The sequence below is a fragment of the Ursus maritimus genome, unplaced genomic scaffold (assembly GCF_017311325.1).
Source record: "Ursus maritimus isolate PB19 unplaced genomic scaffold, ASM1731132v1 scaffold_4, whole genome shotgun sequence".
NCBI lineage: Eukaryota > Metazoa > Chordata > Mammalia > Carnivora > Ursidae > Ursus > Ursus maritimus.
The window spans coordinates 62,525,792-62,548,160 of NW_024426552.1; the positions used below are offsets into that span (position 1 = coordinate 62,525,792).

General features: G+C 39.4%; 1 protein-coding gene across 1 annotated transcript; it reads right to left on the minus strand.

Annotated features, from left to right (window-relative positions):
• Positions 1-8,147: 8,147 nt before the first annotated feature.
• Positions 8,148-15,436, minus strand: LOC103678788 (cytochrome c oxidase copper chaperone). The gene is made up of 3 exons (XM_008708198.2): positions 15,243-15,436; positions 13,253-13,341; positions 8,148-8,281 (listed from the first exon to the last, which is right to left on the minus strand). The coding sequence occupies exons 1-2, from the start codon at positions 15,347-15,349 to the stop codon at positions 13,257-13,259; spliced, it is 192 nt and encodes a 63-aa protein (XP_008706420.1). The 5' UTR covers positions 15,350-15,436; the 3' UTR covers positions 8,148-8,281; positions 13,253-13,256.
• Between the last annotated feature and the right edge of the window lie 6,933 nt (positions 15,437-22,369).

The following is a 22,369-nucleotide window of genomic DNA, read 5'->3' on the forward strand; positions in this document are numbered from 1 at the left end:
ACCAGCCCACCGACTTTAGCAAGCAGCAGCTGTTCCTCCCTCCACCTTAGTCGTGCACCCAGAGCTGCCAGAGTGGCTATTCCTGCCAGCTGTGAGCCAGGAAATCAGAAACAGGAAAGGAGAAGCAACCAAGGCTCTGCCCGAGATAGAATTTCAAAGCAGGTCATCTTTCTCAGCAAGCCTGACGACTGCGCCTGGGCCGGCCCCGACCCGTTAAAGAGACAGGCAGACCCACTGACTGTTATTCTCAGCCTCCCTCCTCTGTCAGTCCACATACGTGTTCATCTGAGGATGATAACATTTGTCAAGCAGTTCTTGTTTCCTCGTGTCATCCCACCGTACCTTTTTTTTTTAATGGAAGAAACAAACTCAGGTTAAGGAAGGTCACAGAGCTAGTATGTGAACTAAAGCGTAGGTCATTTAATTTGTATGCTCTCTGTGTAGTCCCACCTTGCTAGGTACCTTTGGGAGTTTGTATGTATCCACATACAGGCTCCTTTATTGCTCCAGGGGATTTGACTCTGCTTCGGGGGTGAGGGTGGGGGGTGGCATCACCAGTGCATAAACTCCACATGCTGCCTGCAATGACAATGACATTGATGCCAGAAGGATGGGACCTGTGATGGGAATACAACAATGCCAAGTTGTATCTTGTTTGTTTTTAAAAACACATTTGCTAGGGGTGCCTGGGTGGCTCAGTTGTTAAGCGTCTGCCTTCGGCTCAGGGCGTGATCCCGGCGTTCTGGGATCGAGCCCCGCATCAGGCTCCTCCGCTGGGAGCCTGCTTCTTCCTCTCCCACTCCCCTGCTTGTGTTCCCTCTCTCGCTGGCTGTCTCTCTCTCTGTCAAATAAATAATAAATAAATAAAACCACATTTGCTAGAACAGGGAAAAAAATCGTGTAAAAATGGTATGTCCTTTTTTCTAATTAATTAATTTTCAAAGTAATCTCTATACCCAACATGACCCTGAGATCAGGAGTTTCATGTTCCACCACCTGAGCCAGCCAGATGCCCCCAAGTGGTATGTTCTTATAAGGAGCTCCACAAACATGCACGCAGAAGCACAGTAGAAAATATTGGGGGAGAATAAAAGGAAATGCACAGAAATCACATCATCACACCATTTGCTGAGTTGATGCAATTCAATAAGCATTTATTTAGGGCAAAGTATGTGCGCCAAGCACAGGGATATGAGGATAAGCAAGACAATCGTCACTTTCAAGGAACTGCTGGTCTAACGAGGGAGACTGACCCAGAAATAATTGCGATCCAATGAAATAAATATATCTGGGGGTCAAAGGAAGCACTGACTGGGGAGAAAGAATTCAGAAAAAACATCACAGGGAAGGTGACATTTAAGCTTGTCTAAAAAGATGACGAGGTGTTCCCCAGCTAGGAGGAGGGCATTCCAGGAAAGGAGAACAGAATGTGAAGTCAAGTCCAGAAGTAAAACAAAAATACACGACATCTTCTGGTAACAGGTATAGCCTGCTGTGGGCGAGTCAAAAGGAGCAGCAGGACACGAGGCAGGAGAGGCAGGCGGGGGCTGGATTATGAAGCCAGCGGGCTAACCTGCCTCTCCAAGTGCAGCTGTGAACGACGGCCGGTCTGTGAGCAGTTACTGTCCATGATAAGTACAGAAACCGAGAGAACTTAGACATTTTTATAGCAATTTGACAGAGGGAATTAAGGCCTTTTAATGCAATAAAAACTTTGGGATTGTAGGGTATATGTTTTTTAAACTGTATTATTCCCATCTTCCTAGTAGTGGTTGTTAATTGGAAAAAATTAAACCACATATAGTTTGAAAAACACTGAGCTTGAAATTAATCCTTTCCTACTATCTATTAAAATAGAACAGAGGCATGATCTAGGCTTTGGACACACTGCTAAGTTGACCTTAGCTAGATACTACTGTTTGTCAATCCTGTAGCCTTTCCTCATTCCTTAGTTTACGGAACTGTGATTTTGCTTGGGCAATATGTTAAGGAAGGTGGGCTTCTCCCTCAGTTGCCAGAGCCTGAAATAAGACTGGTCAAAGCCGGGGCGCCTGGGTGGCACAGCGGTTAAGCGTCTGCCTTCGGCTCAGGGCGTGATCTCAGCGTTATGGGATCGAGCCCCACATCAGGCTCTTCCGCTGTGAGCCTGCTTCTTCCTCTCCAACTCCCCCTGCTTGTGTTCCCTCTCTCGCTGGCTGTCTCTATCTCTGTCAAATAAATAAATAAAATCTTTAAAAAAAAAAAAAAGACTGGTCAAAGCCAAGCACGATATCCTATTCCCCTCAATGGCAACTGCCTTACGAGTGGGCATGTGACTAACGGGATGTAAGAGGAAGTGTATGTGGGAGCTTCTGGGAAAAAGGCTTCCTGACAGAGAGAAGGCCTGCTACCTTCTACCCTGGCTTGACCAGTGCAGCCAGTGCAGTGATATAATGCTCGGAACTACCATGAGATGTGATATACCTAAGGATGAGAAGGATAAAGAGCTGAAAAATAGAACAAGTCACACTTCTCTGAAGTATTACTGAGCCACTGTGTCTCAGATCTGGAGCTTTCAACCTCCAGACTTCACGACAGGAGGTAAAGTACATGTATTGCTTCACTTACCGCTTACATGCTGTAGCTGGGTGTTCCGGTACTTGCAGGTGAGTGCTTCCAGATCCAGATCTCCCCTAGGATCTCCAGAAGGACCACTCTTCAGGAAACAGTTCTCTGAACATCTGCTGATTATTCTATGAAAACTTAACATCAGACAACTTATTGTGTTCTACTAATACATTTCTCTCAAAAGTTTGAGTAAACCTTGAGAGGAAACGCTCCTTTAAACTCAATTTGACCATTCAGGATGACTTGGTTGTTAAGTGAACGAGGTGGTTTAGTGGAACATTGGTTGTCTACTCAAAGTCCATTTACCCCTTCCTTTTGTTACAGAATTCCAGTTTTGGGCTGATAACTATAATTAGACATGGATCCAAGGCGGGGGGTGGGGGGTCCTGTTTAAACCAATCAGCAGAAGGCATTCTGTTTGGCAACTATTATCGGTCCATAAAAATACATATAACCTAATTTGTCTCAATCAGACTTTAAAAAAAGGGGGGATTTCATGTCTTGTGAATGGTTTCTCTCTTCTGCTGGACTTGAACAAGAACGTACATGGTTTCATCAGGCCTGGAAGAAAGAGCTCTGAGATGAAAACAACTTGAGTCTTGGATCATTGAACCTCTGACATCATTGCATCTAGAACTTGCCCTAACTCTGGATTTCCCATCATATGAGTTTCCCTTGATGAGGATTTTCTATTTACATCCTTTCAAAATCACCATAATCAACACAGACAGAACTAAGAGCTAGCAGTTTTTGATAGCTAAAGAAAGAAACCCCGGGTAGTCACACATGCACTCTTTTTAGGAAAGTATCTTGGAATATTCATTATAGTACTGAGTATTCAACTTTTATGTTTATAGTTTATATACATATATCTACTAGATTATAAGCTCTCTGAGAAGCTTATAGTAAGACTGTGTCTTAATCTTTGTTCACTACTTAGCATACAATTAGCATATATTATGTCCCGAGTAAATGTTGAGTCAAATACAGTATGGTACTGGCACAAAAACAGACACATAGATCAATGGAACAGAATAGAGAACTCAGAAATCGACCCTCAATTCCATGGTCAACTATCTCCGACAAAGCAGGAAAGAATATCCAATGGAAAAAAGATAGTCTCTTCAACAAATGGTGTTGGGATAATTGGACAGCCGCATGCAGAAGAATGAAACTGGACCAATTCGTTACAGCATACACAAAAAAGGACTCAAAATGCATGAAAGACCTAAATGTGAGACAGGAATCCATTAAAATCCTTGAGAACATGGGCAGCAATCTCTTTGACCTCAGCCTCAGCAACTTCTTCCTAGACACATTGCCAAAGGCAAGGGAAGCAAGGGCAAAAATGAACTATTGGGACTTCATCAAGATAAAAAGCTTCTGCACAGCATAGAAAACATTCAACAAAACAAAAGACAACCAACAGAATGGGAGAAGATATATGCAAATGACATATCAGATAAAGGGCTAGTATCCAAAACCTATAAAGAACTTAACAAACTCAGAGCCCAAGGAACAAATAATCCAATCAAGAAATGGGCAGAAGACGTAACAGACATTTCTGCAAAGAAGACATCCAAATGGCCAACAGACGGCTAAAATTAACAAGTCAGGAAACGACAGATGTTGGCGAGGTTGTGGAGAAAGGGGAACCCTCCTACACTGTTGGTGAGAATGCAAGCTGGTGCAGCCACTCTGGAAAACAGTAAAACAGGTTCCTCAGAAAGTTAAAAATAGAGTTACCCTATGCCCCAGCAATTGCACTACTGGATATTTACCCCAAAGATACGAATGTAGTAATCTGAAGGGGTACCTGCACCCCAATATTCATAGCAACAATGTCCATAATAGCCAAAATATGGAAAGAGCCCAGATGTCTATCGACAGATGAATGGATAAAGAAGATGTGATCTACAGATATAGAGAGATCTATAATGGAATACTACGCAGCCATCAAAAATGAAATCCTGCCATTTGCAACAACATGGGTGGAACTAGAGGGTATTATGCTAAGCAAAATGCTAAGTCAATGAGAGAAAGATAATTATCATATGCTCTCACTGATATGTGGAATTTGAGAAACAAGGCAGAGGATCATAGGGGAAGAGAGGAAAAAAATGAAATAAGATCAAACCAGAGGGAGACAAACCTTAAGACTCTTAATCTCAGGAAACAGAGGGTTGCTGGAGTGGAGGGGGGTGGGAGGGATGGGGTGGCTGGGTGATGGACACTGGGGAGGGTATGTGTTGAGTGCTGTGTACTATGTAAAACTGATGAATCACAGACCTGTACCCCTGAAACAAATAATACATTACATGTTAATAATTTAAAAAATTTTGCAGCAAAAAAAGTAGGAAAATTATCAATGTATGTCAAGTAGTTACTTACTAAAACTTATTTTATGGATTTTAAAATACTTTTACTTTCTTAACTATTATCTTTTTTTCATTCTAAATAAATGTTTACTTTCTTACCTGGAAAAAAAATGTTGAGTCAAATAGCCTCTCATCTCTTCGAGGGCAAGATGTATGTCTGATTCACACATGAATATTCAACACCTAGGGCAGTTCCTTGTAGGCCTTCACTAAATATGAACTGAATGAATAAATGAATTTAAAACTATGAATATGTGATGTTTATATTAGATACTTGGTACAGGAAAGAACATTGGGGGCGCCTGGGTGGCACAGTGGTTAAGCGTCTGCCTTCGGCTCAGGGCGTGATCCCGGCGTTATGGGATCGAGCCCCACATCAGGCTCCTCCGCTATGAGCCTGCTTCTTCCTCTCCCACTCCCCCTGCTTGTGTTCTCTCTCTCGCTGGCTGTCTCTATCTCTGTCAAATAAATAAATAAAATCTTTAAAAAAAAAAAAAAAAAAAAGGAAAGAACATTGGGCTTGAACTCTACTGACCAAGACTCACAGCCCAGATCACCAGCTATTTGACCACAGTGATTTCCTTGAGTACCTGTCACCTGTAAAATGGGGATTTGGTTTTTTGGCAGCCTCACATCAGACGAATGAAATGTATAGTCATCCTAAAGTAGGCCTTGCTTAGGGTCATGGCCCTATTTTTCTTTAAATATTTTATTTATTTGAGAGAAGAGAGCGTGTGCACGGGTGCACAAGCAGGGGGGAGGGGCAGAGGGAGAGGGAGAAGCAGACTCCAGGACTCTATCCCAGGACCCCGCGATCATGACCTGGGTGGGAATGTGTTTGTGTTGAATTTGGGAATTACTGTGAATAGCAAGGGCTTCGCAAAGATGTATGTCAGAATGTGGTGGTCACCTACTAGGAAGTGAACTTTTTCACTTTTCAAATTACTATGGTAACATCTCTATTATTAGTACCAAAATGTTATGCATAATCTTTGGGAAGGCTTAAGATCTAGGGAAGGGTGGGCAGAGGGTCTCGTGAGATACATTTTTAACTATGGCAGATGTCAAGAAGGGTGCTTTAGTTTCTTTACATACCACGTGAACATATCAAACTGGCAAAGGTTGAAAAAATTAACCTTGCTAAGAACTTAGGGAAATAGGCACCCTCAGATACAAAGGTGCAAATGGGTAACCAATTTCTAGAGGTCAGTCAGGCAGTACTCATCCAAAGCCTTGAAAACATGCACAGCCTCTGGCCCATCCTTAGCTAAGTGATTAGTAAAGGACTTGTAAAGAATTTCCTATGGAAACTTCCAGTGCAGTGTTATTATGAAATGGCCTAAATAAATAAATAAATAAATAAAGTAAAAATAAAGTATATACATGCAGAAAGAGATGAATGGCAAAGTCACCAAAAAGTAGTCCTATTGTAGACTGGTAAGCTTTCAGGTGATTTCTTCCTCTCTCTTACATGTTTCCATAAAATCAACCAACAAAACAACAACAACAAAATCAGAAATAATTTAGGTATCAGGTATATGTCCTGTTCAAGACCAATACTCAATTCCATGAATGGTACCTGACATATAGCAAGCATTCTGCAAAACATTTTGTTTAATGAATGAATGTACTAACAATAGGGAATCAGTTAAATTATAGTAAGCTCAGAATGGATTCATACATAGCCAATACAAATCATGTTATGAGGACTACATTCATGGCTAGTAAAATGTATCAAAGGGAAAAAGTAATATTATGATTTCATTAAAAATATATAGCATAGAAAAATTACCTCATTTTTTATTTTAAAACATGTATAAATGCATAAGAAAAGTCTGGAACAGCATACAGCAAATGTTAACACTGGGTGGTAAGTTTATAGATTTTTTTCCCCCTTTTTGTAGTCCAGGACATATTCAAGCAGAATCTGGATGCCCATCTGCCAAGGACTGGTGTTTGGTGGGAAGTTGAGTTTTATCTGTCTTAGGAATCCAAGATTCTATTCTTTACCTAGAATTCTCTGAAAGCTATAAAGTACTTCCTTAAAGTATTATATCCAAACAAATATTCAGGTGGAAATATGAGTATAGAATCAAAGAATTAGAGAATGTTAATTAACACTAAATGCTAGATATTGTGCCAAATGCACAGTACATATGCCATTTTAATTAGTACTCACAATCTTGTACATTAAGTATTACTTCTATCCTTGCTTCTTTCTTTTTCTCTTTCAGATGAGAAAAACAGACAGACAGAGGTTGTGACCTGTTGAACCTAAGTCTGTCATACTTCAAAGCCACACTGTTAAAATTAACTAGAAGGAATCCTAAGGAATAACTTAATTCAGCTCCTTTATTTTATAAAAGAGGCAATTTTCTCACCACAGAATGACGAATGGACACTACATATACTCTTACGTTCATCAGTAGTTTTGTTGTTGAGATTTGAAACTCAATTTACTTCGGGCAGAATATGACCTTGCTTCGTTAGCCCATAAGCAGCTAACAGGACCATGGGATTGTATAGTAAGTAAAATACACTCTATGTTCTACCCCAGGTATCACTACAGCAGAGCACTGAGCTATTTCATTGGTGACTTATTTGTACTAGTCCAGCCTTTGGTCTGGGCCAGCTTGTGATCAATAAGAGACAATTATCTGGCCAGTAGGCATTAAACTAATAATCCTAGTTTATCTTAAAATGTAACTAGACATGTACAGATTAATTATGCCAAATAGTTAAGATCTTCCAAGCCAAGGCACATGAATGTGGTCCAAAATCTAAACAAATAACTTTCTCAAAAGAGAGAACAAGAATAACAATAATGATATAAAATATTAAGACTGAAGGCTTGTCCAGTTCTTGCCTTTAAGTAAGTTAAAAATAAAAAACAAAACATTTAATGAGATGATATGGCTACCACACTCATTCTAAATTGGTAAAGGGTTATTTCCTTACTTCTATGCACTTCATTTTGGAGATTTCACTGACTGAGATCAGTATCTGCTTTCTCCTTACAACGAATATCTAGAGTTCCCAGAATGACACAACAACAGAAGAAATCAATATTACAAGATTTTTTATACTATATCCTTTAAGAAAAATAAATAAGTGTCATGTAAGGATGTGAGGAACACAAAAAGAAACACACCTGAAGATTTCTGACCAGAGATATTTTCCTTTTTCTTTAATAAATTATAAATACTTTTTCCATTTATCAAAGTTCCTCAAAGAATTCCCAAAACTACTGAATCTTCTTCATTCTTCAGGAATTATTCATTCACAGAGTAAACCACCTACAAAAAAAAATTTATATTAGAAAATTAGATTTCAAACATCATGCCAGACCTATGGAATTAGGGAATTAAGACCACTAGAAATGAATGTCTCAGCCAAGTACTATTAACTCTAAACTGTGGTTTAGAATAAAAGCCTACAGTTTTATTAAATTCTAGTTTTGTCTAACTAAAAAACATCACTGAAACTGTTCAATCCAGGACATTTTTTTAATCTACAGAAGCCTTTGTTAAAAACTATATATATTTATTTACTAAAAAAATACCTTCCCAAAAAGGCTAGGGCAGTTTATTTTTACGGATAGAAGAGACTTGTAAACCCCTCCTTGCTGATTCCAGTATGTTTGGCAAAGATTCACGAAGTGGAAGGCAGAAGGTCAGCTCTGTATATAAGTCACTTCTCGTGTAAAGTTACTCACTTTATCCCCAGGCCAAAAAATGGGCAACCCTTTTGAAATCCATTTAGAAATCAAAAAAAGGAAAGTAGTAGAGGATAACGGTTGCTGGTCTAAGTCAATCAGTACCAGGCTTCTCTCCAGACCATTCTCACCCCCAGTCCCTATCCCAGAAGACAGAAAACAATGCTTAAAAAGGTAAGTAATTTGGGCCTGACAACTCTTGCAAGCCCAATGCAAGCGCTTCTTCCTTCATCTAGCTATTATTCCCTGAATGTGGTTTAGAAAAGATAAGCCTCATCAACAATACAAACACCTAAACTCTCTTTTCTAAAAGGCTCAAAGGAAGAATACACTTAAGGAAAGGATTGAGCAGGAAAGATAAGCAGAAATGAAGCCACTCAATACTGTAAGAGAGAGCAATCCATAGTACTGTTACCTCTTCTGCCGATAACTATGTATCAGAAGGGGCTACTCCTGAGAGCCTCTGGGTGTAAACCTCTTGGTTATGTATCTGGATGTAAAGTCCTGGAGAGAAGAGACCCTGTCTTTCTCACGTTAGCATTTTTCAGGGTATTAAACAACAAATATCTATTGAATGAATAAATGTTCAAATAGCAAGAAATGACACTTTTTCTGGATTTTCTTGGGATCATATTTTCATAATCAGGTGTGTGTGTGGAATCAGCATATTTTAACCGACTATTAAATTCTGCTAAACAGTAAATACTGAGTATCCCCACTGTTCAGTGCTAGTCCTTTCATTTTCTTTCAATGATTTTAGCCCTCAGACTGAGTTCTCAAGGTTCCTTCTGACTCCTAAAGTCAGAAAGATACTAGCTCCCATTTCCTCTTTACATTTTTAAGCAGGTTCTCGGTTCCTCTAGTTTCTCTTTCAGTTAAAAAAAAAAAAAGTCATAAGATAGAAGAAAGTGTCTAGAATCACCACCATCATACACCTATTTTTCCTTAGGAGCAGTTTTCGAGTCTCTGCCTTTGCTACTACTAAATCTTTAGGCAGTTTATATTTAGCAATATCCCTGCCACTTCTTCAGCTTAACCCAATGGTTCTTAAAGGGGGCACGAGAAAATTATCTAGGAGTTTCTGCGTCAACAGGAACAGATCAAGGCCTAGGGCATGTGAATTTTGGAAAACAGTCCTCGGGTGATTACAAGGTATACCTCTGGCTGAATGTAGCCTACTTTTATATTAAGTCCCAATGGACTAAATTCAAGGTACAATAAGACCTATCTTATTTAGGATATAACATTAAAATCTACAAAGGTTTTTGAATTAAAAGTAACTTTTGTGATCATTACTGGGAAGATCTAGGTCTGCAAAAGTATTTTTCCTTTATAGCTATCCTCAGAAAAATGTGATATAATAATCTAAAGGATACCCATTTAGTTAGGTTTATCTTATAACAATGTAGACAGTAGTACTGGATTTTACAGCCAGTGACCTGGTTACTGAGATATATATACCTACGCATTTCAACAATAGGTCTTTCTAATTTGCATTCATAATAGTTTTAGGACTGAAAATCAAGATGATGTGCAGTCCTAAAATTGAGTATGTTTGCAATAAGATCTCATTAAGTGCAAGGAATGAAGTGTAAAGCATCTGTGTTTTGGAGAACACAAAAGACCTAGACTCTCGTTTTAATTCCACCAGCTATCCATTCTAACAAGTCTTTTTTTTTTACTTCACTGTTTGTCCATTTCCCAATGGAGGTTGGGGAAATAGGACACCTGGGACCAAAGGAAATCCAAACACCTGTTCCTTTTCAAAAGCACAATCATGCTGAAAATGAAAACATGACATCTGAATTCTAAGAAGGGCCTTATGTGGATTCAGATTGTTCTTCTCATAACCAGTATTCAAAAATATGTAATCAGGTCATATATTCAACAGACCTCAACTGAATGTCTGCTACCCACGATTCCCAACATATAGGCTATTCCGTTCTGCTTTTTGATAGTTTACAAATCCTGTTCATACACCTCTCATTTAATCATCACGATGACTCTATGAAGTAAACTAAGGTTCAGAAAGTTAAGGACTTGCCCAAGACCACACAACCAGTTAAACATCAGGTCTTGTAAGTCCAAAGTTCTTGCATTTTCTTCTACACACAAACGAAGTACACAGGAACCACTCTCACTCTCTATCCCAATAATATAAAGAAAACTAGGATATCTTCTAGTCCTTGCGAATTTATGCTAATTATGACAACAGTTGTAGCACCTTTGTGGTCCATGTGAAGTCCAAGAGAAATTTCTGCTGCTCCTAAAATTAGCATTTTTAAAAATCACCTTTTTTATCAAGACAGGCGTGGCACTAGCCAACAGTTTACACAATACCATACGAAGAGAGTTAGATTATGAACAAGGAAACCGTGACAAATGTTAAGATTCCAGGTCTTAGAAATAATCAATAGGTATACTTACACTTTTAAAGAACACCCCCCTCACATACACCCAAACTTACTTATTTTACAAAATAATTCACCATGGAATTTAAAGAAATCTAAAAGCCATTTAAGTATGTCATGTACACAGAGTAGATATACCATACCATATATAAAATCACAAAATATATTATGGTTCTCTTTTTATGAATTAAAAAAATGAAACCCAGAGAGGATTAGTGTCTTGATGAATGTTAAATGTAGCTGAAGTAAAACACATGCTAAGCTAGATGTCAGGAGAACCAAAATTAAGCCTCAGGACTTTCACCCTAGACTGTTTTCCACTACATAGTGATACTTCTTATCAGCTTGGAACAGGTTCCTTATCCATCCTTTTTTATAGCTCAATGAGGAAGACTAGCCATACGTGAAATTCTAAAGAGGCAGGAGAGAGGTGAAAGGGAAAGAAACCAGGCTTTCTATTAGTTATACTGGTATGTGACTTCGGCATTATCTCTCAGCTATTATTAAGTTAAAAGTGGCAGTGTGGTGTGGGTGTTGGGGGGGTGGGAGTGGGGCAAAAAACAAAGGAAGTCTGCCTGGAGACAGAGGTTCCACTCTGATCCTGCTAACTCACCTTGAGAGCCATTCCATACCTATAAGCCTTAGTTCCTCATTTATTTATTCATTTAATTAACAACATTCTATTCAGCGCCTACTATGTGCCAGGCATGGTTATAGGTCCTGGGGATATGACAGTGAGTAAAGCAAAAAATTCTTACTTTCTCAGAGCTTACATTCTCCTTGGAGTAAAGCAATGCAGATAATAAATAAATACCTAATATGCAAGCAGTATGTTAAGAATAGGGTAGCCACTAGCTGAAGGTGGTTATTCAAATTAAAATTAAACTAAAAATTCAGTTCTTTAGTTTTACTAGCCACATTTCAAGGACTCAATAGTCACATATGGCTCCACGTATGGCCTAGTGGAGAGTGAAGGGACAGAACATTTTCATTATCACAGAAAATTCTACTGGACAGTGCTGGGATAGAGTGATGGGGAAGGGATGCTATTTCAGATAGAGTGTTGAGGCAAAGCTTCTTTAATGAGGAGGCTTTTTTAAAAAAGATTTTATTGATTTATTTGAGAGAGAGAAAGCACAAGGGGGGAGGGGCAGAGGGAGAAGGAGAAGCAGACTCCCCACTGATCAGGGAGCCTGAAGTGGGGCTCAATCCCAGGACCCCAGGATCATGACTAAAGGCAGACACTTAACTGACTGAGCCACCCAAGCGCCTCATAAGGAGACTTTTGAACAGAGACCTGAATGAAGTGAGGGAGGGAATTAAGGTGCTATCTGAAGAAAGAGCTTCCAAACAAAAGATCATTTATTTATGGTACTATTGTATAATTTAAGGTCCCTTTTAGCATTAAAATTTGGATTCAAAGTTCTTAAAGAAAAACTGTCTGGGGTGCCTGGGTGGCTAAGTTGGTTAAGCGTCGGCCTTCAGCTCAGGTCACAATCCCAGGCTCCCGGGTTTGAGCTCCACATCTGGGTCTCTGCTCCTCAGGGAGCCTGCTTCTCCCTCTCCCTGCCGCTCTGCCTACCTGTATGCTCTCCCTCTATGTGTGGCAAATAAATAAATAAATAAATAAATACTTAAAAAAAAAAGTCTGAGGTTGTAGTAGTATTAGAAGCCTGGTACAAAAGAAATAGTGATAATTCCTTTCTCTTTTGCAGAAAGCAATGCTTCCATGTACTGCTTACTCCCTATTTAAAAGCCCCTACTAACGACCCACAACATCAGAAACAAGAAATAAAGACTATTTTCTTTTTAGTTCCTTTAAGTCAGACAACTGAATATTTTGAACTTCCTAACCCATTATTCCTTCTGACTCTAACTCTAAAGGCTTTTATCAAACCCTTTTTTGAAAGATAAATTCTCCCTCCCCCAAATCCACTGAATGCCTCTCAATTTATTAGCATCATTTACTCCCTATATTAGAAACTAAAAATTATTTTTAAGTGATACTTAAGCATCTTTGATTAACCTGGTGAACTACCTTTTGAATAGAATGTTGCCCAATGACTGCTAAATCTATAAAGCACAAATCTGAAGCAATAAGTCTATGTATTCTCTTCCCAATCAGAAAGTGTCGTGCTCACCATTTCATATCTTAAATCCCAGGGCTCTCATGCACTCCTTGTGGGCCTCGATTAGGTGTCCACAGTGCTCTTCTCCTTTTTCAATGATGCTATAAAACAAAATGTACTTGTTATCTAACAAAGTAAGCATGAAACACATTAACAGTAAATAAGCATGCATGACAGTGATGGAGTGAGGGAGAACATGGGTCTGATGGAATGTAGCTGGGGTTTTAAAAAAATGCTATTACACCAAATGGCTTTGTTTTTATTGGCTCTTGTGATATTCCCATGCCCATGAAGATGTTCCACAGATAACTAGTTTTTAGGGAGAATCTAATTAGAAGAAATAATTATGCATAATGTTGCCTCTAGGTCATATCTAAGAATAGGGGCAGAGAATAAGGAACAATACAGTTCTCTAATAAAATAAACCATCCGAATACAATATTTACCTTAAATGAAGGACAGAGAGAAGAACTTAATTTTTTGCCTATTACAGAGGAATTACATTTTTTATTCTGCCCTACATTCAAATAGACCTAACTAAATCTCCTAATCATAAAATACCCAACAACATTCAAACAACAAGATCTGGCAGCCAACAGCAGCCTGATGAGCCTCCCTTGTGATGATCAAAGAACTTTTTATTTGTAAAATTCACAAAGTAAAACCTAGGACCACACAGTTTTATTTCTAGAGCCTGAAAATGTAATTTTAGCAAAGATCAAGTTAAGCCAAATTCAATTATAAGAGAAAACTGAGTACTGACGATAAGTATTTGGGCATAGTGGTCTGAGGCAACTGACACAAAAACAGTTTGAAGGATAGGTTCTCCTTCTTTGAAGATCTAAATCCTACACATCCTTCAATAGCTCAAGGGCTGCCTGCAAATGAATGAAGCTTGGGATAGATAGCGAGCTCCCCATGAAGATAACAGCTAGCAAGGCACTTGTGTGGCTTCTATCATTAACCCTTACAGTAATCCTAGGGGCAGATACTTTTATTAGGCCCATCTTACAGACACGGGAGGCAGGTACCTTAAATAATTTGCTCTGGGTCACAAAGCTGGTGGACCAGCATTAGAACCTTGACTCTGGATCCCAGGCTCTCAGTCTTGACTAAGACATACTATCTTTAGATTCCATAAGCACTAGTACTGCTAACTAGGAAAGCAATTTTCAGTATCAAATTGTAGTCTTTCACTCCTCCTTTCACAGTATTATTTGTAAAGTACTGAGTATTAATAAAAAGCACTAAGCTCCTACAACTCTTACTAACCCCACTATGCCACTTTTGATTATTTTTTTATATGAGGACAAAAAGGGGCTGGAGGGAGAGGTATACGTTGACATTTCCTGAGCATTGCCCCAATGCGATCTGTTCCACAACACAGGCTGTATAAAATGAGAACAAACAAAAGCTTTTGTGCGTTGATAGTAACTTGGATGTACTACTCTGAACGCGGTGTCACCAACGTCATAGATTGATTTTTAATTTAGCTACCCAAAGAGGGGGGAGAAGTAAGGAGAACTCCCCAGTACTTTAAGAAATGTACCGTGTCCTACCACGTCAAAATTTTACCAGAACTTTTACACTTTGATCTTGCCAAATCTTCTAGCATAACCCACACCACGTGGTAACAGCAATCTTAGTATATGTCTCCATTAATTTTAAGCTCCTTTAAATTAAGTAGCAACTTTATTTCTGTTTTTAGTAGTCCTAAGGCAGTGCTTGACACATAACAGGTGCTCAAAAACCCTTTGCAGTAAAGGATGAGTGGGTGAAGCGAACCCGGTTCAACCTGACCTCTCTCCTAACCCTTCATCCATGTCTCCGAGCCGGGCTAGGGGCTCAATCAAGTGACGGCTGACTCAAAGCCTACAAGGTCCTGTAACTCTGAAGAGCGCAGCACCGCAAAACTGGCAGCCCAAGGCCAAGCAGAGCACTAAGGCACCGGAAGGCGGCGCGCGGGGCCTGCCCGCCGCCCCCTCCCCGCTTGCGCACTGACCAAGCATCGCGCGCCTTCTTGGTCTCCGGGCAGGCGCAGCAGGGCTTCAGCGGCTTCTTCTCCTGTGAGTCAGATGGGGCAGGGCTTGCGGCCGCCAGACCTGGCATCTTTGAAGCCTAAAGCAGCAGCTAGCACTAACACGCTACACTCTCCCAGGCTTGGCGAACGACGATTTGCCTGCAGTCACTTCCGGTAGTGGCTCTACAGGGGACAGGAAGTCCTGCCTCTCTCAGACCGGGAGGGAATCAGGCGGGGGAAGAGAAGAAAAAAAGTGGCGCCTGCGCAGGAGAGGCTAATGGAGGTATTAAAGCGAGGGCGCTTCCAGGCGCAGAGAGGCGGGATGAAAGGGATAGGTTTGTCAATCAACTTGGGGACGACTCGAAAAGGAAGAGAGGAGTACGTTAACTCATATTTCTTAGCCTCTCGGCCCAACAGTGGAAAACCGAAGCCCCAAGAAGGTGAAATGACTTGTTCACCCTAAACAAGAGAAACCACTAATGAGAGTTTCCTCCAGTAACGGATTAGTTCCGCATGTTTCCTGCTATTGTATTATCAGCCTGCTCCTCCCTCCGCATCCCCACCTCCACCTCCGTCTTTTTCTCTTTAAGTTAAAAATGATCAGCAAAGACATTTGAACGTGTGCAATCCACAAGTGTGGGGGGGAAATTCTGATACTCATACCGTACCCTATACACTCTAAATTCTTAGCGAATTGGTGTTTATAGCTCCCTTTCTAGCTGATTTGATTTCAGTATGAATTGTTCAATCATAGGGCATAATATACTAGTTAATAAAATCGAAAAACGACTTTTCCTTGGCATTTCTCGAATTCGATTAGATATATGGGTAAACTGGCGCCTACTATTTACAATTGTGGGTTGTTGGTTTTTTTTTTTTTCCCTGCAGAGAATTGTTGGAGAAAGGGAATAAACTTATTTGTTAAACCAGGACTTAAAGGCATTGTTGAAATAGATGCCTATTGATTGATATTTTGGGTAATCAAACTTTCAGTATCACCTAAACAAGATTTGTTTCTGTATTTCAGAGATTTAGCTCAGGGAATCCATTGGTTTGTCTGTGAACTGGCGTTATATAGAAGTAATTTCTTTTTTTAAAAGATTTTATTTATTTATTTGAGAGAGAGCAGGAGAAGGGGGGAGGTAAGAGGGAGAAGCAGACTCCCTGCTGAGCAGGGAGGTGGCTATGGGACTGGATCCTGGAATTCCAGGATCATGACCTGAGCCAAAGGCAGTCCCTTAACCAACTGAGCCACCCAGGCGCCCTAGAAGTAATTTCTCCACGTGTATTTTCCAAATTATAAAACCATCCCCATTTTATTACTCAGCTATCAGAAAGAACGAATTCTCAACATTTGCTGCAACATGGACGGCACTGGAGGAGATAATGCTAAGTGAAATAAGTCAAGCAGAGAAAGACAACTATCATATGATTTCTCTCATCTATGGAACGTAAGAACTAGGATGATCAGTAGGGGAAGAAAGGGATAAAGAAAGGGGGGGTAATCAGAAGGGGGAATGAAGCATGAGAGACTATGGACTATGAGAAACAAACTGAGGGCCTCAGAGGGGAGGGAGTGGGGGAATGGGATAGACCGGTGATGGGTAGTAAGGAGGGCATGTATTGCATGGTGCACTGGGTGTTATACGCAACTAATGAATCATCGAGCCTTACATCGGAAACCGGGGATGTACTGTATGGTGACTAACATAATATAATAAAAATCATTAAAAAAAAATCCCCATTTTATCATCTAAAAACTTTTAATGAGCATGATTTTTACTTCATTATGAATTGATATGTTTAAAAATACAAGGTATTGTCCTTATGTTCTCCTAAAATCACCGTTATCTACCATTATCAGTTCTTTCAACTAGGTGTTCACTACTCTTGTTTAATGTCTTGCTATTTAAACAGTTCTTCTTGGACTACCAACATCAACATCAGTTGGAAAGGTAATGTAGACTAAACATGGCTGCACAAATCAATGGGGAAAAGAAAACAAATGGAAGAAAATTAAACACCACATCAAAAGGTGGGGCTCTGGATGCATTAAAGGTGTACATGTGAAAAGTCAAACTAAGAAATTAATAGAAGGTAGTGATAACAGTGGAACATAGCTTTTTTTTTTCTTCTTTTTTTAATAATCATCCCAACTTTAGGGGTGCCTGGCTGGCTCAGAGTAGCGTTCGACTCTTGATCTCGGGGTCATGAATTTGAGCCTCACATTGGGTGTAGAGATTATTTAAAAATAAAATCTTAAAAAAAAATCATCACAATCTTAATAGCATCTCTCTGTTACTTTGGACCCCAAAATATGTTCATATAAAGTTGGTGAAGGTTATCTTTATACTGAGGAGTGGGGTACAACTTGTTTGACAGCATTTCAAAAGCACAGATTGTGTCAATGCAAATTGAACAAACCATTTAGAATCTCTAAAAGTAAAGAGAGTTTTGAGCCCAAGTTAAAACAGCTGCCCAGGAAACACTCTTCACAGGGAAGAAAGTACTCTGGAGAATGAACAGTTTTTACAGAGTTATATACTTTTTTACATCTTGTAAAAGCTCAAAAGATTATATGTTAGCATATAGACAGGAATTACAAGTTTTACTGTAAAGGAAGGCAGGGAACAAGAGTGTTGATTGCTATCTCAAGAACAAGAGGGTTTTCCTTTAGGCTACTCATTCACAAAGCGCAGGTACAATGCATGTGTGGCAGGCCATAAATCAGGCTTTTGGTTTGAACAAAGTTTATGTACAGTCATGCTAACCTAGAAATCTAAAATGGCTTCCCTTGTATATCAGGCCTTTAGAGAGTTTTTCTCTTATCATAAGTTAAAAAAAATGAAGTTAATTACATCAAAACAAAGGCTTGTTGTTTTCCATAGGACATGTTAAATTAATTAAAGAAGCCATTAGACTGATGGGGCACTAATGGTGCAGTGCCCTACATTAAGCAAACCAAAAGTTAAGCCTATAAATATCTCAAGGTTACAAAATAAAAATGCTAAGGACAAGCATTCACGAACAGCTTACTAAGGTTTAAGCTGTAGCCAGTCAATAATTTGCTTACTTTTCTTCTGCATTTTCCCTGTAGAAGCCTCTCTCTGAGCTCCTGTCAGTGGAGCGAGTGTTCCTAACCATTTCTGCTGCCCAATTTGTACCAGTTTTTGTTCAGAGAAACTCTTAAATTTTTATTATGCCTCAGTTTATCTTTTAATAGAAACTAAAGTTAACACATAGATGATGAATTGGTCAAAGATACTTGAAGTATCTAAATCCAACAAGGGATTAAAGTCCAGAATATTTAAGGAACATATAGAAAGTAACGATAAGAGAATAGCAACCTCAATAGAGAAATGGAAAACAGATACGAACAGACAGTATATAGAAGCCGAAATGTTCCAGCAACTTGTTTTTGTTTGCCTACTTACTGCAAGAGGATATGTAGAATATATAGAAGAGAAAACCTGAGGCCAACACTCATAAAAAGAGCTATTCCAAATGAGTATGAATCATAGATATGGAAAATGAAAAACGGTGAAGTATCACTTTATACCCATTAGACTGACAAAAATTAGAAAGCTGAATAATGCCAAGTACATGTAAGGATGCAGGAACCCTTCTAGGTTACTGCTGGGAAAGTGGAGTGGTCCTGCCATTTTGGAGGACAGTTAGGCAGTATCCAGTTAATTTAAGAGTAGGTGCATCTTCTGTGACTCAGCAATTCTGTTTCTGGATCTGTATTCCAAAGACCTTCCCAGCAAGTCCGTAAGAGAACATATATGGGGAAAATTGTCACAGCGTGTTTATGGGGCAGAGAACTGGAGGCAATGTGGGCATTCATCGCTGCGGGGGTGGATGGGGAAATGTAGAGTCCTGGGCACATACTAGAAGAAATTGACAACATATACAAAGTAACATGGAAGAATTTTTTAAGGAGTGTGGGTAATGAAAAAAAGAAAGAGAATAGATACATACCTCAATACCATTTACATAAATTTAAAGAAGGGGTACAAAACCCAAAAATACACATAAAAAGGCATATGTGTAAAAAGACTTGCTTTAAATAGAGTGGTTGTTTATGAAGGAAGGTAAGTGGGGAAAGAGAATGGAGATAAATGCAAATAAATAAAGTGATCTTGCAGGGACCAATGATGACAATGTGTTATCACAGAGCAGGATAAGGAAGTCAATTATCTGTACTTGAAAAACAAGTGTATCCCACTAAATGCAATTTGGAAAACACTGCTTCATGGGGTAGTAATTGAATTTAATGATTTTAATGTCCTCTTTCACTACCCTTTTAGGTGGTATGAAACAAGGTAAGTTTTATTCTAAGAGCTTTAGCCATGTCCTTGCTTTTAAGCAAAAATAATCATTTTGTCATAAAGACATACTGTGAATTTGTAGATGATGTGCTGTGATCTTGTCATACTCCTTTTGGTGCCCCAACAGTAGTTAGCAGATGGTAGACACAGCATAAAGTTTTATTCAGATAGATTGTTCCCCCAAAAAAGCTTTATTTTGCCCTGTTGCTACAAAGAATCTTGAAGTATTTTTTTTCCCATAGATCTATCTTAAATAAGCAGAGAGACAAAAAGAAAATGTTGTTTGAACTGATTTTTCCCCTCTGGTACTGTCCAATAACTCTCATATTGGCACTGATAATTCTTTTTAAAAAATATTTTATTTATTCATGAGAAACAGAGGCAGAGGCAGAGGGAGAAGCAGGCTCCCTGCAGAGCAGGGAGCCGATGTGGGGCTCGATCCCAGGACCCCAAGATCATGACCTGAGCCAAAGGCAGACACCCAACCAACTGAGCCACCCAGGCCCCCCAGCACTGGTAATTCTTAATAGACAAGCCAGATTTGTAAGATTGGCTCACTTAGAATGTACAGGCAGTTGAAATGGCAGCATAATATTCAGCTGCGATGTCTTCCATACATGATGAGATTGTGAACCATCATTTGATCTTCACAGCAGTGGAGCTTATTATTTACATTATAGGTGAGAACATTGAGAGAGGGATGTGATTTGTTCAAGGTCACATAACTCGTAAGCTGAGGCCTGAGGCTCAACATTTTCTTCTTCTAAGGTCTGTGCTCCATCTACTATCCCACTTAATTTGTCTAAATGCAAGGTGAATATTTCTTATTTTTAAATTAATCATTGATCTCTAATGTGCTACTGAATTTTGTGTCTAGAAAATCAACAAGGAAGAAAAGAAAGAAATATCTTAAGAGAATTTAAGGAGTTAAGAGAATTGAAATAAACTGTAGGTGTAGATTATAGACCAAAATACTGTAACAGTTTCTGCAATTGAGAAAAGATTTTTCTTGCCCAGTCTCCTTCCTTGCTTCAGTGAAGAAAGGGTACTGCAGTGACAACACTCTGTGACTTCCTCAGGGTAAGCTAGTATTGGCAGGCCTCAGGCAAAGAAGTTGGGTAGCAGCCCCTTCTTGTCCTGCCCCCACTTCCTTTAACAGGCTGTGTTCCAGATATTAGCAAGCTCTTAGTTTCCTCCCTGAGCACTGTGACTTTTTAAAAATATTTTATTTTATTTTATTTAAATTCAATTAATTAACATATAGTGTATTGTTGGTTTCAGGAGTAGAGATCGGTGACTCATCAGTTGAGCTACCGTGATGTTTAAAACCCTTCCAACAACTGCTTCTTTGGGATGGAATATTCTACTGCCCTTGAAAAAAAGACCAAAAGATAATCCTTTCCAAAGTGAAATACTTAGTTATTTATATCCAGCTACTTACCTCTCCTCTTGTTTCAGAATGGTACAGTTACCCTACACATGTAGGTTGCTTTTTCTTCTTTTCATTTATGAAGAGGTAAGCTTTAAGGTTAATGATTGATTTTTGCATAAAGACCATTCTTTACTTTCTTACTCGGTGTCTTTAGACTCGTGGGATTGTTAGAGTAGGCGGTGAGTTAGGTTCTAACAGGATACCTGGAGCCCAGCACTGAGGAAGTCATGGCCAGCTATTGGGAAAATCAGAGGCCTGTCCCAGCAGCATTCTGCGAGAAGCCAGATCCAACCAGACAGGCTCAAGATGGTGGACGCCATGACAGGAAACCCCTGACCAAATTAGGAAGAAAAAGTGTGAAACACTGCTTCCCACCCCAAGTAATAAATATTTTGTCTCTCAGTTAATTACAGTCAATAAAAGACAGAAACGGAACCCCCAGCTCACACATTGCTCTTGCTATCATTCTTGCTCTCGTATCTCTACAGGGTACTTTTTGCCTTAATAAACTTTCCTGCTTCTGTTACTCATCCACCGTGCTGCATGTTGGTCCTTGAATTCCTTCTTGTGACGAGACCAAGAACCTTCGGCAACTCCTTCAGGTCTGGCTGGGTCAATGGCTCAGGAACCAGGGTCTCCCCGGTTCACCCAGCAACAGGATGGCCTTACTCTTAAAGGAAAAGTAGGAGTATAAAACAGTGACATTTAGTGTTTCCCATTCTCCCCCAAGAAAAATCTCAAAAACCCACTTCCCCCAAGAAAAACATGACAATTTTAGAGCTGTCACTGGAGATTAAATTGAGAGTAGGTGGCATGTGAAAACTAAATAATAAAGGATTAGATTCAACTATCTGTTTTACAGAGGCAACTCTGAGGCTGGTTTGATTAGTACCTTTCATATCAAGTTCTTACTTGCCAATTCTGATTCTAACCAACAATATTTTACTATTTTAAGCCTGTGGGGCTCTTTGCTATTGCTATTGTAATTGCTATATTAATGGGCAGCAAGAGTTGAAATGGTGACTGTAATGGACTTTCTTATAGTACAGTGAATATGTTATGGTGTGGTACTGAATGGAATGAATGGCACCAAGCAATCATTCTGTGGGTGACAGCTCTGGTAATGTAACAAGCAACAACTAAGGAAATACTTTCTAAAATCCCACCATGATGAAAGTACTTAGCTATTTTTTATGCCTAACTAATTTCCAGGTGTGGAGACTTTACCAAGTAAGGGTAGGAAGTGGATGTTGGTAGAGGAGTGACACCATATGCTGAGAGGGAAGAATTACAAGGCTTGAATTCTCACTTCCCTAGTTAATAAGTTCAGACGTAATTTTGTATAG

What these genes read in the sequence shown, in the direction of transcription:
- LOC103678788 (XM_008708198.2), bottom strand. Translation starts at nt 15,349, where the DNA reads ATGCCAGGTCTGGCGGCCGCAAGCCCTGCCCCATCTGACTCACAGGAG. An exon ending in AAGAAGGCGCGCGATGCTTG is followed by an intron (nt 13,342 to 15,242) that starts GTCAGTGCGCAA and finishes TTTGTTTTATAG; the next exon opens with CATCATTGAAAAAGGAGAAG.